Source organism: Zonotrichia leucophrys, chromosome 2 (genome assembly GCF_028769735.1).
Source record: "Zonotrichia leucophrys gambelii isolate GWCS_2022_RI chromosome 2, RI_Zleu_2.0, whole genome shotgun sequence".
NCBI lineage: Eukaryota > Metazoa > Chordata > Aves > Passeriformes > Passerellidae > Zonotrichia > Zonotrichia leucophrys.
In genome coordinates this window covers 148,491,263-148,511,438 of record NC_088171.1, presented here as the reverse complement: position 1 = coordinate 148,511,438, position 20,176 = coordinate 148,491,263, and the positions used below count along the sequence as shown (strand labels likewise).

At 47.1% G+C, this 20,176-nt stretch overlaps 1 protein-coding gene across 1 annotated transcript in view; it reads left to right on the top strand.

The window, feature by feature from the left end:
• Positions 1-6,661: 6,661 nt before the first annotated feature.
• KCNK9 (potassium two pore domain channel subfamily K member 9) overlaps positions 6,662-20,176 on the top strand; it is a 90,014-nt gene continuing 76,499 nt past the window's right edge. The window contains exon 1 of the mRNA XM_064706730.1: positions 6,662-7,760. Coding sequence (XP_064562800.1) covers positions 7,178-7,760 — 583 coding nt within the window. The 5' untranslated portion in view covers positions 6,662-7,177. The remainder of the gene's footprint in view (positions 7,761-20,176) is intronic.

Sequence of the window (20,176 nt, the reverse complement as noted above, 5' to 3'; positions counted from 1 at the left end):
TGCAGTAAATGCAAAAGTGACAGTCACACTGTGAGCATTTGGTAAGCTACAAATAGACCTGGAAGTCACAGTGGCTCAGGAAACTTAGATGGAGTCGATTCAGTAAGAAATGCATCCATATCCAACACCTTTGCTGCATTAATTCCTCCAAGCAGCTCACTCCTCTATAGTGTGCCTACAAGACGTGCATACATTACTGTCAGTGACTGATGCTGTCCCCGTGGCTGCTCATGTTTAATGAAAGCTTTGTGCCTATATATAAATTCTGTGCTGGAGTGAAATATCTTCCAAATCCTTCACAGCAGTTCTGGAAGAGACCTTTGGCTTGTACACCGAGAAGTGAACTCACCCTTTCTGCCACGCACAGGCTCTGCAGAATAAAAATGACACGCCAGGATAAAAATAGAACAGAAGAGACTATTTAGGTTGGACCAGATGCTCACATTCCTGCCACCTAGGTGGATTTAATATTAGCGAATTCCCTGTGAAAAGAAACGGGTGTGGGAAAAATACGAAGCGTAGGTCTGATTCTGTTCTTTTTTTTTTTTTTTTCTCCCACGTGTGAAGTTGCTTCACACAAGCACCCTCTCCCTAAGTCAATGAGACCCTTGGTGCATGTTTTCTGTCACTGCTGATTACTTTCAAAAGGACTGTCATGTTGCAGGCACGGGGGGGATGGAGGCAGGAATTAAAGCACCAGTCCCCTGTTCCAAACCTGCCTCTCACAAACACTGCCTGGTGAAAGAAAGGCTGTGGAATCATGTGAGCCCTGCCCGAGTGCATCCCACAGAGGTTGCACTCCTTTGAACATCAATGGGAGGAAGGCACAAAGAGGAAAATGAGAGCTGTGCAGGGAAGGTTCCCTCCTCCATCATTTTCCAGAGCTACTGCTCTAAGGACACAGGTGCACTCACCCAGTAACCCGAGCTCAGCTTCCTCTTGCACTCAGCTGACTGAGTCCATGGTCCACAAACACTTCAGTGACTGAGCAAATGCACACAGCTGGCGGAAGCAAAGGATGCAAAGAGAGCCTGTGAAACTAAAGGGAGCTCTGACTCCTTACAACCCAGTCACTAATACTTGTCATCATAATCTCTGTGTTCCTGATAACAGCCTGATCCAAAGGCCACCAGCACTGATAGATATGGCTGTGACAGGCTTTGAGTCAGGCACTGCATTTTTAACTGAGCCACTTCCCAGTTCTTAAAATTGCAACGTTCACTTTGCTGCTGCAGCTGCATTGTAAAGGACAGACTTCATTCATGGCCAGATCATTTAATGAATGAATTTTGTAGACTGCAGGGAAGAATTTTTATGGGGGACCTCTGGTGATTCTTAATGACTGAAATTGCAGTGTCTTTCTTTTATAGTGCCAGTCTCATTAGGTCTTGGAATTGTTACAGATTTGCAGCCCTCCTCTCATGTGAACAGTACGGCAACAACTACTCCTTGTGTGTGACCACCTTCTGTGAATTGTCACTTTAAAGAACATCCACAGCAAAATTCAATACAGTGACTCTTTTATAGTAGCAATTCAAAGAAATCCCCCAAAGGGCCAGAGACATTTTACAGGGCTACACCTCTGCCTTGCTCACCTGTACACATGGACCCTCTTCCTCTTACTTAGTAGAGATGGGAGACCCACATGGAGATGTCATTTTATGGCCCTGCACTGGGAAGAGTGGCTAAAAACAGACAACCTTCTTGAACTTCAAAGTCTTTACCAAGCCCTGATGGCATGGAGAAACTGCAGTGTGTTCTCTGTTCCAGCCCAGGGCCTGGGGACCACTGAAGGAAGCTTGGACAAAACAGATAAAAGGGAGCACTTTTCTTGTTCTGAAGAACAAATCCATTGATCCATTCATCTTCAGGAAGGATGAGAATTTTTCATAGAATCATAGAATGGTTTGGATTGGAAGGAGACCTTGAAGATCATCTCATTCCAACCCTCTTGACATGGGCAGGGACATCTTCAATGAGACCAGGTTGCTCAGAGCTCCATCCAACTTGTCCTCAGCTTGAATTTTTGCTAAGGAGGCAAAAAGTTTCAGCTGGGTTGAGAAAGAGAGAGGACAAGTGCTTGGGAGAAAGATCTGTCATGGGTCACTGGATAGAACAACTAAATGAAAACAGAAAATCCACTGATGTAAGGTAGTCTGAGGTTGGGAGAGTATTTAAGGAGATGAAAAAGGACTACACATACTTGTTCCATTGGCATTTCTCCCTTGTGCTTGCACAGCCTCTGTGGATGAGCAGCTTCTGGGCTCAATGAACCTTGGCCTGAATCAGAACTACTGTTCTGGTCATCTTCATGCCACCATTTTCAGAGAAAGAAAATTGTTTCTTAATAACCTGTGTTAAAAAATAAACAGGTTAGGTCTTCTTTCTGGTACTGATCAAATTTTTCAGTTATTTTTCTTGTTTTGGGCCTTTTTCCTTTTCTGGTTTGTTGTGACTCCTGTGATTCACCTGGAAGATGGCTCATGGATTGGCAGCTCTCAGCCAGTTCTTGTACAGGGAGAGAAATCAGATTTCCCTCAAGGAGAACCTCTGGAATGTCCAAAGGATAGACAGGAGAACAACTCCCAACCCAAGTGCCTTGAGGCTGGCACTTGCCCTTGTTGCAGAGTGAACTCAAGCTAAAACAGGAGAGCTGCTGTGACACAACAGCACCCACATCCTCTTACCTAAAATGTGAGAAATTTCAAATTCCATTTGGCTTTTTGGGGAGACAGTAGATGCAACTTTGGGTTAGCAGAGCTGTCAGCACCCAGGGCACCCAGTGCACATCTCAGAGCTGTCTTCCCACCTGTGTTCTCTCCCACAAATTAGACTAACCCAAGAGGAGCTAAGTTATGTGTTGTCCCTTTGAGTTAACTTTCCTTTTGGTGACTAAACATAGTTTGCTCCTTTAGTAGCTCCATCTACAGCAGAATAAAAGACATTTATTTATTTATTTGTTTGTTTGTTTGTTTGTTTGTTTGTTTTTAATCTCATGGAGAAAACTATTGTTCAGGAATTTTTAGTCACTTCTGTCTATATTAAAGGAAAGCTCTTCCCTCACCACTTACCCCTCCAAATATTTATTGCCAGAGATATTTTCTAGATTCTTCTTTACAGTTTCCTTTTCTTTTGGTCATGCTGTATACCCCAGGTCCAAATCCTGCACTCAGGATGAACTTTCTGTTCCTGGGTTTGTCTCTGCCTCTCACTTGGCTGAAGCCTGCCACTTCAGCAGAGCCTGTGAGCTGAGCCACAGACCATCCTGCCCAACATCAATCCTTCTCCCTTGGAGTTTGCCTGGCAGCTCTGTTGTAGATGGAAGGACTGAAGGACACTCCCCTTTGCAAGTTATTTTCTCTGTGGCTCAAATATGCACGTGGTGTTGAGTCTGGATGAGCAAAGATTGTTCCTGAGAGTGGTGGGTACTCCCTTGGTAACAGGGTCAGCAAAAGAAAAGAAAACTGCAGATTCTTATGGAAGTAAATAGAGGTTTAAAAAATAACTGTTACTTTTCTCTAAGCAATGTTGAAATATTGGTGAGTACACAGAACAGCATGTATTTTCTGTTCCAAAACCCCAGTAAAATATCAATATTCAGATATTTCTCCAGAAAGCACCACACCAATCAGCATCCTGTCACTGTCGCCTGACCAAAGGAAGGCTCTGAGCTCATGGCCGTGCCCGTGCCCCCACAATGTCACACTGCTCTGTGCCCCCACAATGTCACACTGCTCTGTGCCCTGGGTCCCACAGAGCCCTCATCCCCTCCCAGCTGCCCACAGGCCCCACTCTGGCCTCCTGCTAACCATCACTTTCAGCTAAAGGTTAATTACTCCAGGGGACATTTCCATCCAAGCTGTTGCCCGCAGGTTGCAGTCCCTGCCTGAGTCCTATTTTTAGACCATCTCCTTCCTTGCTATTGATCCCAGTCACCCTCTGTTAATTAGATACACACAACACACACAGCATTTGCAACTCATTTATCAATTCTGTTCAGCACCTCCCTCCCCTGAGATGTAATTTGGAGCCCTCCTTGAATCATGCTATTGATCTTTCCCAGCAACTTTGCTATAGGATTCTGTGTGTTGCAAACTATTTATAGATTCCTCTTCTCCTGCTCTCCCTTGAGGAATCAGAAATGGGCAAAGGTAATCAGACTTCTATATTTAAGGAGTTGATCGAAACCAAATATTTCCTCTTTTCTCCACCTTTCCCCTCCTTCCCTTTGTTGCTGATCTGTATACACTTCTTTTGGCAGGTGAGACCTTGCTCCATGTCGTGCTGCAATGATTCTGGTAACTCTCAGGTGATGTGATTCAGAATTTGCCCTGGGTGAACTCTTGTTTGCTGAATTGATGGAATGAATTCTTTCTCCTCCTTGCATCCACGAGTTTCCCAAAGGGCCTTGTGACCAGCTTCATCCACTCAGCTTGGGGTACACCTTTTAGAGGGCTTCAGTCTTGGAGATTGACTTCTGATCTGATCCATCTACAAGGCACTGGGTTCCCTTTGCCCCCCCCTGCCTCAGGAAGGGTATCCAAAAGCTTTGGGCCAGGAGTGAGACAGACAGAGCTGCTTTTATGGATGGAGAATTACAGTAATGAGCCCTGTGGTCTTAGGATTTGAGAAAGACCTAAACCAAGGTCCTAAACCTGAGGCTCAGAGAAATCAGGACCAGCTCATCCTTCATTGGGTAAGGCTGAAAATCCCAGCTCTAATGCAGGAGGATGCCTGCAATTTTGAGCAAGGCAACACCAGGAGGGTCAGCCTTGTCTCAGGGAGTACAAAAAAGCAGCCTCAGGCTCCTGTGGTAACACCTGATGGTGAGTGAGAGGCAGGATGTGGCTAGGGGAGCTGAGGGATTGCAGCCTCCCTAGGGTGGTGGCTCAGGAGCCATGGGGCTGGGGATGGACTCTGTGGAGCCAGGCTGGCTCCTCTGAACCATTGGGAACATTTTGCTGTGTGTATGTAGGTTGCATGCAACGAGTACAGAATCACAGAATGGTTTCAGCTGGAAGGAACATTAAACATCATCAAGTTCCACCTCTGTGAACCCACACATGGGTCTGAGTGTCTGCCTGTGCTTTGGAGGTCATGCTGAGGCTGGGGAAGGGGCTTTGAAGTGTGGAGGGAGGTGGTGTGAGCAGGTTTTAGAGTGTGTGATGCTGTGGCGCATTTGGTGGGGACCTGAGGAAATTTTGATGTGTGGGGCTGTGGTATGTATGGCTGTGGTGTGCCGAGGTCTGTGTGTGTGTGTGGGGTGCCTGAGTGGAACGGTGATGTGTTGATTTCTGTGTGCATGGAGGTTTAGCACACGACCTGCAGGTGTGGTGAGTGACTGTGGTGCGTGTGACTGTGGGGTGTGATGCTTGGGGCATGCAGGGCTGTGCAGGTGTGTGCATGGGGGCCATGCTGTGTGACACTGAGGGTGTGCAGGGCTGTGCAGGTGTGTGCATGGGGGCCATGCTGTGTGACGCTGAGGGTGTGTGGGGCTGTGTGTGTGCGTGTTCGGTGGTATGTGAAGCTCAGGGCGTGCAGGGATGATGTGTGAAGCTCGGGGTGTGCAGGGATGGTGTGTGAAGCTCAGGGTGTACAGGCATGGTGTGTGAGGCTCGGGGTGTGCAGGGCCCTGCCTGTGTGTCGGTTCTGGCGGTCTCTGGAGAGGCGGCGGTGCAGCAGAGCCCGCGGAGCCGCTGTCCCCCGGGCGGCGGAGGTGGCACAAACCCGTCCCGGCCGCTACGCGCGGCTCGGCTCCAGGGTGGGAGCGGCTCGGGGCTGTCCCTGCCGGGACGGCTCAGCCCTCCCGCCACCGCCCGGCCCCGCTCGGCGGCCGGGGCGTGGCCGAGCCCGGAGAAGGGGGGCGGGAGCCGCAGCCGCGCCGGGGGAGCTCCGCGGCCGCTCCCTGCCGGGGCGGCGCCGAGGGGGTTAAGGCGCTCCCCGCGGCGGGCCGGGGCGGGCTCCGCATCCCGCCTCCCGCATCCCGCCTCCCGCGCCGGAGCGGGCACGGACACGGGCACACACACACTCACACACACACACACCCGCACACACGCCCGCACACACACGCGCAGGCGATGGCTGCGGGGCGCGGGCTCGCTTCTCCCCGAGATGATGTCAAGAGCCCGGGAGAAGGAGGAGGAGGACGGTCGCTCTTTTTCTTAACGGCTTTGTTCTAAAATCATCCTAAATAAAGCAGCCCCGGTACCGACCGCCGGGGTAGCTGCCGTGAAAGTACCCTTTCATTTTTCCCTCCTTTTCGCCTCTTTTTCTTTTTTCTTTTTTTTTTTTTTTTTTTTTTGGTCTTATTTTTTCTTCTCGCCTCCGTCTTTGTGTCCGCCCGGGGCCGAGCTGCCCTCACGCGCTCCCCGGGGAAGCCGCCGGCGATTCTCCGCTGCTCCCGGCAGCCCGCGGCCGGAGCCAGCGCCCGCCGCCCTCCCGCCCCGCCGCTGCCCCGGGCAGGTGCTCGGTCCGCGGCCGCCGCCGCCGCCTCCTCCCCGCCCGCCGGCCGGGGCGGCTCCGCGCCGCTCCTCCCGCTCGCGGAGCGCCGGCTCCCCGCCGCCAGGGCCACGCCGCCGGCCCGGCGCCCCCGCCTCCCGCCCGAGCGGCGGCGCGGCCCGGCGCGCCCGGGGATGCTGCCCCCGGCCCCGCGCCCGCCGCCTGACACCGCCGCCGCCGCCCTCGCCGCGCCGGACGCCGCTCCGCTGCCCACGCCGCGGCCACCTGCAGCAGCAGCAGCAGAGGCAGCAGCAGCAGCAGAGGCAGCAGCAGCTGCCCGGCTCCCCGCCGCCCTCCGCGCACCGCGGCGGAAGGAATAGAGCGCCCAGCCCGTCCCGACCCTCCCGCAGGCAGCCGGGGCCGGGGCGGGTCGGGTCCCCGACGGCCGGAGCCCGGGAGCCCTCCTCCTCTCGCCCCGCTGCTCCTCCGCGGATGGGCGCGCTGCCGCCGCCCGGCTCCCCCCGGCCCCGCCGCTCCGCCTGAAGAAACTTGGGACGGCGGCGCCCTCCGCCTCCCCGCCGCGCCCCGCCCGGGCTGCGGGCGACCCTTCCCCGCGCCGCCGCGCCAACTTCGCGGGGGGACCCGCCTGCCGCAGGACTCCGTGCCGGGGCCCTCGGCCCCTCGGCGGGGACCCCCTGCCCCTGGCCTCGGTGCTAGGGAGGAGCGGGGGGTGCCCTGGATGGCCCTGCGCACTGGGACGGCTTGGTTTGGGCAGGTCCTGCGCAGAGTTTCCCGGCTTCAGGGCACCTGGTCCCGGCGCTCCAGCAGCCTCCTGTGCCTCTCTTCTTCCCAGGAGCCCGAGCAGGCGGGCGGGGAGCGACCGCCGCCGCAGCACAAGCTGCCCCGGAGCGGCGGCAGCGGCGGCGGGCGCCGCCGGCCCCCCCGGCAGCTGCTGCCCTGCTGTGGCTGCTGCGGCCTGTCGGAACCCCGGGCGGCCAGGGGGGGACATGGTCCCCTCACTCGCCCCTTGCTGGCGGCCATGAAGAGGCAGAACGTGCGGACCCTGTCCCTCATCATCTGCACGTTCACCTACCTGCTGGTCGGGGCTGCCGTCTTTGATGCCCTGGAGTCCGACAACGAGATGCGGGAGGAGGAGAAACTCAAAGCCGAGGAGATCCGGCTCAAAGGAAAGTACAACATCACCAGCGAGGACTACCGGCAGCTGGAGTTGGTGATCATGCAGTCCGAGCCGCACCGCGCCGGAGTCCAGTGGAAATTCGCCGGCTCCTTCTACTTTGCCATCACGGTCATCACGACCATCGGTGAGTGACTCCCCTCGGGGAGACCCTGTGGGGCCATGGCCGGGACTGGGGCAAAAACTTCCCGGGCTGGAAAAAAAGGGAGAGGGGCAGGGAGGCTGTGGCTTGCAAGGGTGTCTGTGCTGGATGAGTCTTTTTGCTTCCGTCCCGTGTTACGTAATTTAATGCTCTTCTTGGGCACTTGTTGGACTTGAGGATGTCCCGCACCTCTTCTCCTGGAGATGGATCCTCTGTCTCTTGTGTGACTGGAGAAGAGTAGGGCTGGTCTGGCTAGGGGCATTGGCTACCATGGTGCTGTGGCTTGGATGGAGAGGAAGAGAGTGGAAGAGGGAAGAGGCAGAGTGACACTCCTGGGGTTCCCCTCAGGAAGAAAGCCCTGTGGTCACACTCCTTCTTCCACCTTAAGAGACACGGGGAAAACTTGGGCAAAAAGTAGCCTGGAGGAGAATGAAAATGATGAGGGCATGGGAACTGGATCAGCTGGGAAAGCCCTTCATGTAGCCAGGCATGGGTAGATCTGCTTTTGCAAACTTTGTTTTGGAGTTGGCATAGGCAGTGGTGGTGGTTCCCACAGCTGTGCTCAAACCCTGTGCACTGACAATGTGTTCCTGGAGTTTTTATTGCAACTGGAGCGCCTGATGTGACAACAGGTCACAGTCTGCATTTCCCCTTTGTGGGCACATAGTCTGCCAGGCAAAATGATGCTGGCTGTCACATCCATGCTGCCCAGCCTCCCAGATGTGCTGCTTCCCAGGACAGGCAAGGGGCAGTCAGTGGACACAGCCACAGGCTATCATTTTGTACTTCCCTGCTTCCCACAGCTAAAGCTGAGAATTTGTCACAAAGTTTGTTTCTCTGCCATAAAAATAAATACCACGGTGACTAGAGGCTGCGGAGTGCACACAGAACTGTGCTATAACTCTGGCTTTGGCTGGATGAGCAGGTTTACTCGTGCTGGTTTTGTGTTCCTTAAGGTGGGTTTACTAAGGCAGTTGATAATGTTTTTTCTCCCAGAACTTCTAATACCTGTGGAGGTCTGAAGCGACCCCTCTACCTCAGTGGCTGTTTGATAGTGCATTATACATAACAGGACATGAAATTAGTTCTCTTGATAATACATAAGGACTTGCTCTTTTTGCCATATAGGGACTGTTACAAGAAATTTTCACACTGCCACCGGAAGATACTGAGTTTTCAGCAGAACGTGCTGTCCACTGCACTTTGAAAAGTGTCTGCTTATGTTTGTGTTTGACTGTATTCTACCTGGGGCAGTAAAAAATTTACTTTGAAAGACCATCTGACAGTATAAAGCCTATTTGCCCTTACAAAGATACGATGTTTAAGGGTTAATTTCTCTACCTTTCTGTTATTAGCTATATTAATACAAATGCATATATTATCAGGTAACAGAATATAAAGTAGAATGCAACTTTGGCTGATGATTTGTATTTCCCGCTATTGGTTACAATGTCAGAACTCTCTTTCCTCCTTTGACCACTGAGTCTCTCCTCCTCAGCCTGTCTCTTGCCACTTGTGTGTGCTAAGTGAATACTGTTCTGCTCCTCTGTGTTACAATAAGCCTTCCACACACTCCTGGTACTCACAGTGCCTGTACTCCTGCCCAGGAGCTGCCTGCAGTACTTGCTGCATTCTTAAGCTCTGTTGGTGACAGGTAGAAAGGGTTGTTTGTACAGCACTTTGCTGATTTGATGGTATTTTACCCATAAACAAGTACAACCTACATGGGAAGTTGTAGCATTTTCTCCTTCAGAGGGCTGGGATTTGTTTTGGAAGCTCAAAGTACCTCAGAATGCATTTCTGTAGGCAGAGGTGCTTTGGGATGTACGAATTGTTTAAATTTAAAAATGTGTATAGCAACAGGGAACCACTGGGAGGAAGACTGATAATAAAGAATGGTGCAGAAAGTTGCAGACATTCTGTAACAATTGTTCGCTTGGGAAGCTGTGCTCTGGGAGCTTTCAAAATCCGTCTTTCAAAAGTTTATTAATAGTTGCTCTCTGCATCTTGCCAAATGCAATTCTATTTTTTGTACCATCTCTTCAGTACTAAAGTGGCTTCATGATGTTATCTGATCTACAGCTAGTCTGTAAAAGTAAGCATGGAAGATTTTTCTTTAATTTCTTATTTATCCTAAACTAATTTGTCTCATGGATGGAAAAAACTCCAAAAAACTGCTCTGCTTAAGTTCTTAGAAAAGTAAGAGTTGTTATCCATGTTTCTTGTCCATGGAAGTGACCCAAAATGTTCATATTAATATTTTGTGCTGGTTATTTCTTTTCAAATCTGTGTGTATGCTCTCATATACATCTTCCTTCCTCTAAAACCTTCTGGACAGACTTCCAGAACCACATACAGTAGAGTGTGCATTGGTGAACCTGCTTTACTCAGTAGATACTCCAGCAAAAGTGTATCTTAAATATCATTGAAGGCTGACTTTTAAAAGAGAGTGAACAAAGACCTTGCCTAATCTGGAAGGGTACTTCTATCTCCACAAAACGTCCCTTCAGACAGAGCAGTGATAGGAATCGGCGGACCACTAAGTCGAGCAAGATGCATATGGTTGCAGATTAATTTATGTCTAACTTAATTGTGCTCTGTGATACTGCCATGCTAGCAACATGTCTGGAGTGATTACCTCTTCGCTGTGCTGATTTCAACTACTGTGGCTTTAATTTAATCAAAGGTGTTCATGGTTGGCCATGGCCCATCAGTTGCCAGGAAGAGCTTGGTGCTTCTCTTCCAGTGCCAGGGGACAGGTCCAACAGTGTCCCCAGACCATGGAACAGGTGCCCCATTGCCCCTGAGACATGGGGCTGAAGGGACAGCTCTGGCAGTGTCCCCAGTCTGTGGTGCTGAAAGGACACACACGGCAGTGTCCATGGTACTCAAGGTCTAAGTCTGGCAGTGTCCCCGGTGCGTGGTACTGGAGGGACAGCTCTGGCGGCGTACACTCTCCATGGTTCTGCACGGACAGCTCTGGAAGGGTCCCCAGTCCGTGGTTCTGCAGGGACAGCTCCAGCAGTGTCCACTCTCCATGGCACTGGAGGGATAGCTCCGGCAGTGTTCCCAGTCCGTGATTCTGCAGGGACAGCTCCGGCAGAGCCCTGGGGCTGTGCTGCTGCAGGGACAGGGACAGCTCCAGCAGTGTCCCCAGTCCCTGGTGCTTCCGTGGCGCTGAAGGGACAGGGATAGCTCCGGCAGTGTCCCCTGTCCATGGTGCTGAAGGGACAGGGACAGCCCCGGCAGAGCCCTCGAGCTGTGGTGCTGAAGGGACAGGGACAGCTCTGGCAGTGTCCCCTATCCATGGTGCTGAAGGGACAGCTCTGGCAGTGTCCCCTGTCCATGGTGCTGAAGGGGGAGGGACAGGGACGGATCCGTCAATGTCCCCAGTCCGTGGTGCTGAAGGGACAGGGACAGCTCCGGCAGTGTCCCCGGTCCCTGGTTTTGCAGCGACAGGGACAGCTCCGGCAAAGCCCTCGGGCTGCGATGCTCGGGTTCGGTTCCCGTCCGCCGCCGCAGCTCTGGACTCCCCTCCTCGGGCAGCTCTGCCGCTTGTTGCTTGCCGTGGAATCGCATGATTAAAGATCTGTTTGGAAGGGACCGTGAAAACCTGGAAATCTCCTGTGTGAGGCAAAGCACTGAGATTTGGTCAAGTCTCTCATTTCCTCTAATCTTTGGTATTTGGCTTTTATTGGCGGATGCTTGGGAGTTACTGCTCACTTGTTAAGCTGAGTATTAAATTAAAAAGTGAGAGCTAATCAAGTATATGAAAACAGGTTTTTTTCTTAAACCTGGGGCAGAACATGTGTTTCTATTCCTCAGGTGCAATGTTCTTGTTCTTTCTTTCCTTTTTTCTTTTTCTTTTAAACCAACACAACAATGGAAAGGTTGATAACAGCAGGTGCTACAACACTCGATGAGTCTGCTCTTAAAATCAATTAGAAGAAAATCCTCTCCACCTCCCCTTCTTCTCCCCCAGCTTCTACAAAGTTTTGGTTGTGTTTAAATTGTGTAAAAGTTTTTAGGGGATCAAAAAGAGTTAATAAGCTTTTTTTGGCTCTCACCAGGTGCTGCATTCATTTCAGGATGTTCTTGTTTCAGAGTGAGCTAGTATGAATTCCTATCCATTTACACTTGTACAGTCAAAATGATGAAAAAGAGTGGTTTAATGAAGCTCTTCATCCAGCTATTTGTCTTTTATGAGATACACTGTAGAATATGCCACAGAGTTCATCTAAAGGCTTGATACTATGAATAAAAACACCACCTTCCAAAAACAAAGGATTATTTCCAGGATTTCTAGCAAGTTTTAATGTCCTTTTCTATACGCCATTAACCTGCTTTTCTGTAAGCAGGTGTCAACACTGTCAAAATGTGTTATTGGTATGGATATCGCTCTATCATTTAGGGCTTAAAGGGTGATAGTTGTTCTTGATTTAACACCACCAAACTCTAGTAAACACGGAATATTTCTGGAGGCTTGTGTGGAATGTAAAGAACTGAAAGCTGCTCGTGTCACTGTAAATTGAACTGAAACAACAAACAGATTGAAAATTTTTATTCATTTATTTTTTTCCTGAGAAGTTACTCTAAGGGGAGCAAAATTAAGGCAGTGTGTGCTGTGAATTATGAGTCTCCTTTTGCAGCTTTCAGGACTCTGTTTTCAGTTTTGAACCTACTATAAGCAGTGAGTGACCTATTCAGATAAAATACTTTTTTAAAGAATGTCGTGCAATACCTGTAATGGTGAATGAACATCCACCTCTTGACAGCTGGTTGGCTGCTGAGTAGCCAAACACTCAGGAGCTGTCTGCATCCAGATGAGGACATTTCATACTTCTGGCAGATGGTGTCCTGACAGGGAGTTTGAACCTGCATTAATGAACTAAGCAAACACATGCTTAAATCCATTTTGGGACAGTGGTTGAGTCTCCGTGTTCTTTCTCTGCATTGTTTTACCCTTCCATAAAATGGGTGCAAAACCACCAACTTAGTAGTGCAGTGATGTCTCTAATCTGGGTAAGAAAAAGATTGAAGTGTTCTCACAAGTGAATTATTTTGTCTGTTGCTCCTCTTTTAAGACTAACCCCTGGTGTTTTGAGTCCGCTCTTGGTTTTTGGTGGATGGTAATATTTAGAGCCAGTGCATTGAAAAGGTTTGGGCAGGGAATCGTGGCAGATGGACAGCCTACAATGGAAAGAAAAAAAAGAAAGGACAAGACATGTAAAGAAAACAAGACATGTAAAGGAAGAGATTAAAGGTAAAGACACAAATGCTTTGGTCAATTAACTGGGGCATTCATGACTTGCCAGGACCATGAAGGTCATATCTTGTTAAAAAACCAAACAAGCACAGAGTAGATTAAGCCAATCAATTATTAATAAATTCAGGTGAAAGCAGAGAGCAAGATTTCCTGGTCAGACAAATGCTTGTAGATGCACTGATGTAACAAATTTCTTCATTCATGCCATCTGAAGCTTTACTGGAGAATACTGGATGCTGAGGACCTGAATATCTGGTGGTGGTATCTCCAAAGCAAGAAAGAGGTCTGCTGCAGTGAGCCCCGTGAAGATGGACTGTGTGTGGGAATTTTCCCTCCTGCAAAACAAGAATAGTCTGGAAGATTGTTTCACACTATATTCTTTGTCTGATGAAAATTAAAAAAAAAAAAGAAAGAAAGCAAAATCAGAATAGTGTTCTGCCAACAAAGGAGACTTTGAGGCTACTTTGCTCACATTTGTGGATAAAGTTCTTTGAGTTCTTGAAAACTGGTTTTGCAGTGATACCTCAGATTCCTGCCAGAGGCACTTCAGCAAAAGCTTTTTAAAAATCACTGATAAACAAGTAAAAATTACAGCTCAGAATGACGTTGAGCTGCAACTTCCCACAGTGTGGCTTATTGACAGTGCAAACATAATAGTAAGAATTGGAAACCAGTTGTGGGGAAATATTGAGAAACCTCTGGCCACTGAACTAGGTGGAGGTGTCTGAAGACTTCCTTAATGTAACAGCACTGGAGAAATTAGTGTCTTGTGGTTTTTTTAGTATTTGGTGCTCTTTCACTTCCTCCTAACTACTCATAACTTCTTTTTTTACCTGAAGCAAGTGAGATTTAGATTAACCATGAAGAAAACTTTTCCCTGCTGTCAGGATGGTTGTGTTTAGGTAGAGACTGCCTAAGGAGGCTGCTTTAAAAAGAGATAACAAAAATTTCCCAGGAATGAATAAGCTGCAGCTGCTTTTGCCTTTGGGAAGGAAAGTGGACTGGCTGACCTCTTGAAGTCTTTATCAGCCGTATGTTCTATGATTTTCTGAATCTTCCTCTTTTTCCGTACTTCTTGAGACCTAGTAGTTCTTGGGTCAACTTGTTTCTCTTGAGAAAAAAACCCACAAAGATATATGAAATTCTGTTTTCTCCACTTTATGGTCTTTGCTTGTTGATTATTATTCTAGCCAGTAAACCCATTTATGGACCCTTGCAAGTGTCAGAATAGAAATATCTGTGTTTACCCACAGTCAAGGTTAGAAGCTAGAGGTGTTGGTAAGTGTTTTGGGAAAGAAGTTAGCTGAAGAAGATGATCCTGCTGATACAAGGATGCCAAGCAGAGGTTCACAGGGCAGAACTGGGAGTGAATGAAGGTGTTTTTGACTAAGAATAAGGAAATAAATTTAGCTGTTGGCAGTGGTCTTATACCTGCTTCAAATAAAAATTAAAAAAAACCTTTTGCTTTTTCTTGGGACAGCTTCACAACTATGAGGCTTGACCAAAGGAAAACTGATTAATGGAGAGCTTCCCTGTTGGACACCATGAGTTTTGGGACAGATGCTGCTGGTCTGGCACCAAGGACAGTTGAGAATGCTGTTGTGTTTCCTTGAATGCCATGTGAGCTGAGGTGCTCAGTTCCTTCAGTGTCAGAGCATATTCCCCCATAAATGCTGAAATCTTTTCTCCTGGCTTTGAGCTGGAACTGCACAGACCTTTATATTCAGAATGCTGTACTGACATTAGGTGATTCATCTTCACAACACTTCTGTGTAAAAATTATCCTCAGTTTAGAAACAAGAGGAGAAAATGACTTTCTGAAGACTCAGGTTGGGAGCTATTTTCTAATTGCCAAACTGCTCACTTCTTTCTCTTTTGGCTGACATGGCATGAGTTTGCAGCCAGATTGAACAGTGGAGGTGAACCAAAGTCAGAGGTCCATAAGGACTTCAAGGTGATACTGGCAAACTCCTGCAGCCTAGGTCTTCTGACATGCAGTAATAGCAGAACCTGGAGCTTTATTTCATGGAAGTTCATGTGCTGTTCTGGCTAATTATCTCTGTTATTACCATATGTGTTCTGTCAAAGGCTCTTTAGGCTATCAGGTATCCACTTGCTGTGGATTTTATTGAAGGTCTTTGGCTGGATATAGTTGGAGGCCACATGAAAGATTCCCCTCCCCTCTAACAGATACTGGCAAGGACACTTACTGGTGATGCAGAGCTAATTAATCCTTGATGCCTGTATGTGGGGCTGAGGTTACTGTGGACCTGCAACAGATGTTTGCTGTGTGTAGCAGGCCTATTCTCCTCCTTTTGATAGTTTTGATAATGCTGTGGACTCCTTCAGAAATGTCACCCATGGACATTGCTGCAATGCAAATCAGTTGTAATCTGTTATTTTCTCAGGATTATAGTCCGTGGAATCTGCTGATTTTAGGCAGATTTCCATGCTACTGATACCCACCAGGTATCTCTGACTTGATTAGCTACAACCAAAATTGATATTGCTGGTGTTGCAGCTACAGCATTCCCTTTGATTAAAGTGAGACTGTCTATGGACATCACCTCTATAAAAGAATATTTGGCAAAAAAATGAAAAAAAAAAAAAAACCAAAACCCCAAGCCCAGAAATAAAGTCCTGATTCAAGGTTTATTATAAGTAACAGAGAAAATATTTTGAGTAACAGTTGTTTTGGATCAGGCCATTATTTGACAAGAATTCTTCAATGCAAGAAGCTATATTCTATAGCAAACCAACTAATGGAAAATATCTTTAAAAGTAGTTTTCATATTTATTTATTTTTAATAATGGATTTGACATTGGTATTTATACTGATTTGTATATTTTCAATTGATACTGAAAGGCTGAACTTACATGCCTACTGCATACCTCAAAATTGAGCAAAGAGAAATCTTGAGGAAGAATGCTGAGGTTTTAATTCTATTTTTTTTTTTTTTTTTTGGTGGAGTGTGATTCTTTTCTTGCTGTTTGTGTGCTTTCCTTACTTTCATGACTCCCAGACAGTTAACAACTTCTTCTGATCTATCACTTTTGGATCCACTGAGATGCTTTTCTTTTTTTTCTCAAGTGTAATGGGCACTTATATTTTTTCCATTTCAGGGGAAGAATCTCTTAAGTTTCCTAGCAGTTTTTTTCCTTTTTAAGGAGTTCAATGACTTTTTTTTTATTAATACCTGGCCAATTGCCACAAGAGGCTTAGGCAGTTATCAGTTGGTTAAAGGGTTCAATATCCTCTTTAACTGCTTTCATTATGGAGGTGATTAGGGCATGCCAGTGAAAGGAATCTCTCTATTAAGGGCTCCTGTATTTGTTACTTATTAGGATGATTAGGAGGGAGCAGCCTGCTTTGTCCTTTCAATTCCCTGCACCAGAAGGAAAAAAAAGAGCTTCAGAGAAAAGCAGGCAAGTAGTGGGGTTAAATTATATCTGATGGGAAGTTGATTGTCTCCTACTTTCCCATCAGAGAAGAGGACCTTCCTTCTCAAGCAGAAAAATTTCACAGAGGGCTTGAGGGCACAGATTGATGAATGAAACCTGCTGCAGCTCTCTAATTGTGTAGTGCAGGAGATTAGCTCTAAGGAAATGCTCACAGACTCCCAATTTAGGGATATTCTTGACATATTGAAGGGAAGATATAAATAAGGAGATCCACTCCTAAGGCAATTGGCAATGTCAGTAATTTCAGATGCGTGCCACCATTAACTCATTACAGGGGTGTTTTGGGTGGAGATAGAATATTCTGTTTCTTCCACCCTCTTTTCTTTTGATGTCCTCTGAAGAGGATGTCCTCCTCCTATGTTTAAACCAACAAGGGCTATGGGATGTGTGTCAGAAATTAAATGTTGTAACAAACCTAAACCACTTGAGTTTTGATTTGTCACTCTGCTGCATTTCACACCCACATGGAACTTCTCAGGACCAGACACAGTAGGAAAAGGTGTCAAATATTCCTGTTTCAAAGGGATATATCTCCATTACTTGAACTAATGAACAGTTGCTGTTAGTTTTTAGTAGTTTGAACTGTTATGGTGAAACAAGGCTGACTTCACTCAGTGCAAACAGTGTTTGCAGCAGTAATAATTTCTAAAAAATCTGCAGTTTGGTGCTTAATTTAACTTTGCTCTGGATACATCTAAAATACTGTACTGCAATAAAATGAATTCCAGCACCAGGAAGGAGGTGGAGCCCTGACCATAAGGCTCTGCATGCAGGCTGTGTCATGTAAGATACTGCATCAACAATGTATAAAAACAGTTCATGAAATAAAGATGATTGAACTCTCCATTACAATCTTGCATCAGAAAAACCTCTCATACTTGTAGAGGTGACTTGAAGTCTCAATGCTGGCTCACATTTTTTCTGGCCTTTGGGGACTTCTTGGGCTTCCAGAGTAAACCATGAATTTTAGAAGAGTTCCTTACAGAATAAAACATATTGTATTTTCTGCTGAGAACTAGAAACAGTAGAAGGATGCTTGTTCAGCATTATTCAGGATCATCACATGTACTAAGCTTTCAAAAAGACTGGACTGCCCCAGACTGCCAAAGAAGAAAAAAACCCTGTATATTGGTATGTGGTAGTCTGGAGACCAACATTTGGGGAGTGAAAGTCTCTTCCAACATTTAAAGTTGTCCACCCACCCTCACTTTGACATGTCGTCTAAAAATGTTCCTGATCTACTGTTTGTTTGCTTGTGGACATCAAATATGTCTTTGTTTTTTGTTTGTGTGGGGCTCTTCTCTCTCTTTTCTCTCTCTTCTCTCTTCTCCCTTCTCTCTTCTCCCTTCTCTCTTCTCCCTTCTCCCTTCCCCCTTCTCCCTTCTCTCTTCTCTCTTCTTTTTCCTGGTTTGGTATTTTTTTCCAGTATTACTTAAAAGTGTTAGAAATGACATTGGGCTGGTTCTAGACAACTGATAGTTAAAGCAGCAACACTGGATCTGTGCCATTGGAAGCACCAGGAGATGCCAGTGAATCAACCTGAACTCTTCAGTTGACCTTTCAACTGATATATTGACAATTCAATGATCTTCCTAACGTCTCTACTTTGGAGTTTCTCCCTTCTTTTGCTGTTCCATGTGGGAATGAAGATTCCAAGATGAGGAAGGAGGTGGTTGCTGTTCAGTCTGTACTGATGCCCTATCAGCTCTTTCGTTAATTTCTGGTATTTTTCTCTGACAAACAAAAAATGATCAACCAGTCTTTTGGCAGCAAAGGCTAAAGCTCTTAGAACACATCCTGCCTAGTAGTAAAAGGCCTCTTATTTAAAGGGCGCTTTTCAAAACAATTAGTACTTCAGCAGCAATGTATTTGCCTTAATGAGTGCACTCTGGCAGTCAGGGGAAAGAGCATGAGCTGATACCTAGAGATGTGGGCTAACATAGGCAAATTAGCAGTGCTACAAGTCAGTGACTTCACGTACTGCACATCCAAAAGGTTTATTTTAATGAGTGAAAAGCACTAGGTATGATTCAGAATGGCTTAATTTTTTTTTTCTCCCCAGATATCCACCCCCTTTTATATCTTCTTTCAGAAGGCCTTGTACCACTCCTGTACTTGTGATAGTTTTTGTGTGGGTTGCATTCAGGTCTGGTTTGACTTGCTGGACTGGCACCAGAAACAGTTTTTCATAGAGCTTCAGACTTGCTTCATTGCTGTTGCTGTCTGATGTTTGAAATCAGTGTCTTTATGATGCAGGTATGCTGCTGGTATTTTGATATAACATAGATTTCTTTTTAAAGGTTTCAGTAAGTTTTTCTTTTCCCAAGATGGATCACACACAGTAAAGGCTGGTGGTGTTGAAGAGGCACAGGACGCAAACTTGGCTCTGAATGCCCTGCAATAGCTGTCATGGGGAAGGTTGCTGGCTCCTGGGGATGTGTGGTCCTGATCTGGATAACTAGATGGACCCTGACTGGAAGCTGGGTGATGAGGAGTTAAAAACTATTTCCATGGTCTCTTTGACAAGAATCCAGCCTGTGGAGCATTTAAAATCTGACCAAAACTCCAGGTCTGTTCCTGAAGACCTTGAGTGTGGCACAGTAAATAGGGAGAAATGTTAACAGCGAGGAAGCATTAGAGTGGCAACAGAGAAAAAAGACTTTTCTAGCAGTGATACTTGTGAAAGAGAAATGTGTGGTTGGTGGGGGGTGCCCTGGGCTCTTCTTTGCCAGGTCTTGCAGAACAGGATGGACAAGCATCTGTCAGGAATGACCCATGCATTCTGTCCTGCCTTGTGGCAAGGTATGCACTGGCCTCCCTGTCCTGTATTTTTAATGGTTCCCTACACACACAGGCTGTTTGAAGTTTGCCTTGGATCTTGCTTGGGATCTATGGATGTTTATCTTGTCCTTCTTTTTTTTTTTTTTTTTCTGAAGGTTTGGGCTTCCCTGAGGGGCTATCAGTGCATTCTACACTGTCTCCAGCTGAATATCGGGATAAGAATCAAACCTCTCCTCTAACAGCAACTGCTCGGTGTTAGCAGTGCCACCAGCTTTTTATGGCTGCTGTTTGAACAGCCCTGCCAGTGGCTGTTGCAGGGAAAAACAAACATGCTGCCTATCTTTAAAAAAGGGACAGGAGAGAACATGGGCAGTTAATGCTCAGTCAACCTAAATTTGATCTTCAGAAAGATATTTGACCAAGCTGTTAATCGGCGTGAAAGTACCTAGGGGATAACAAGGGACAAGTTGGAACAACACCAAGTTTTTCTTGAGTAACTCATGTTCCTCTCTGGGTTGTTTTTATTCCAGCAGATAGCTAATGGAGAGGGAATTTATGATATATGTGGCATGATAATAGCATTGGGTTCTCATAATTGCAGTAGAAAATCCTAGAATGGGTTAAACTGCGAGGTGGCTGTAAAATCTGGATGGACACACACTGTGGACCAGAGGCTGGACAGTGACTGTGCTTCTCACATGTGTGAAAAACACATGCACTGTGCAGGTGTAAATGGGGCAGAAAATACAGGCCCACAGATCTGCTGAATCTGCCACCAGATAATTTCACACTAGGATTTAAAAATGCAGAAATATTTATCACTGGTTTTCTGTCAGGTTGGATGGACATAACACATGCAGTCATACAAGGGTCTGTCCTTTGGCTGGTACTA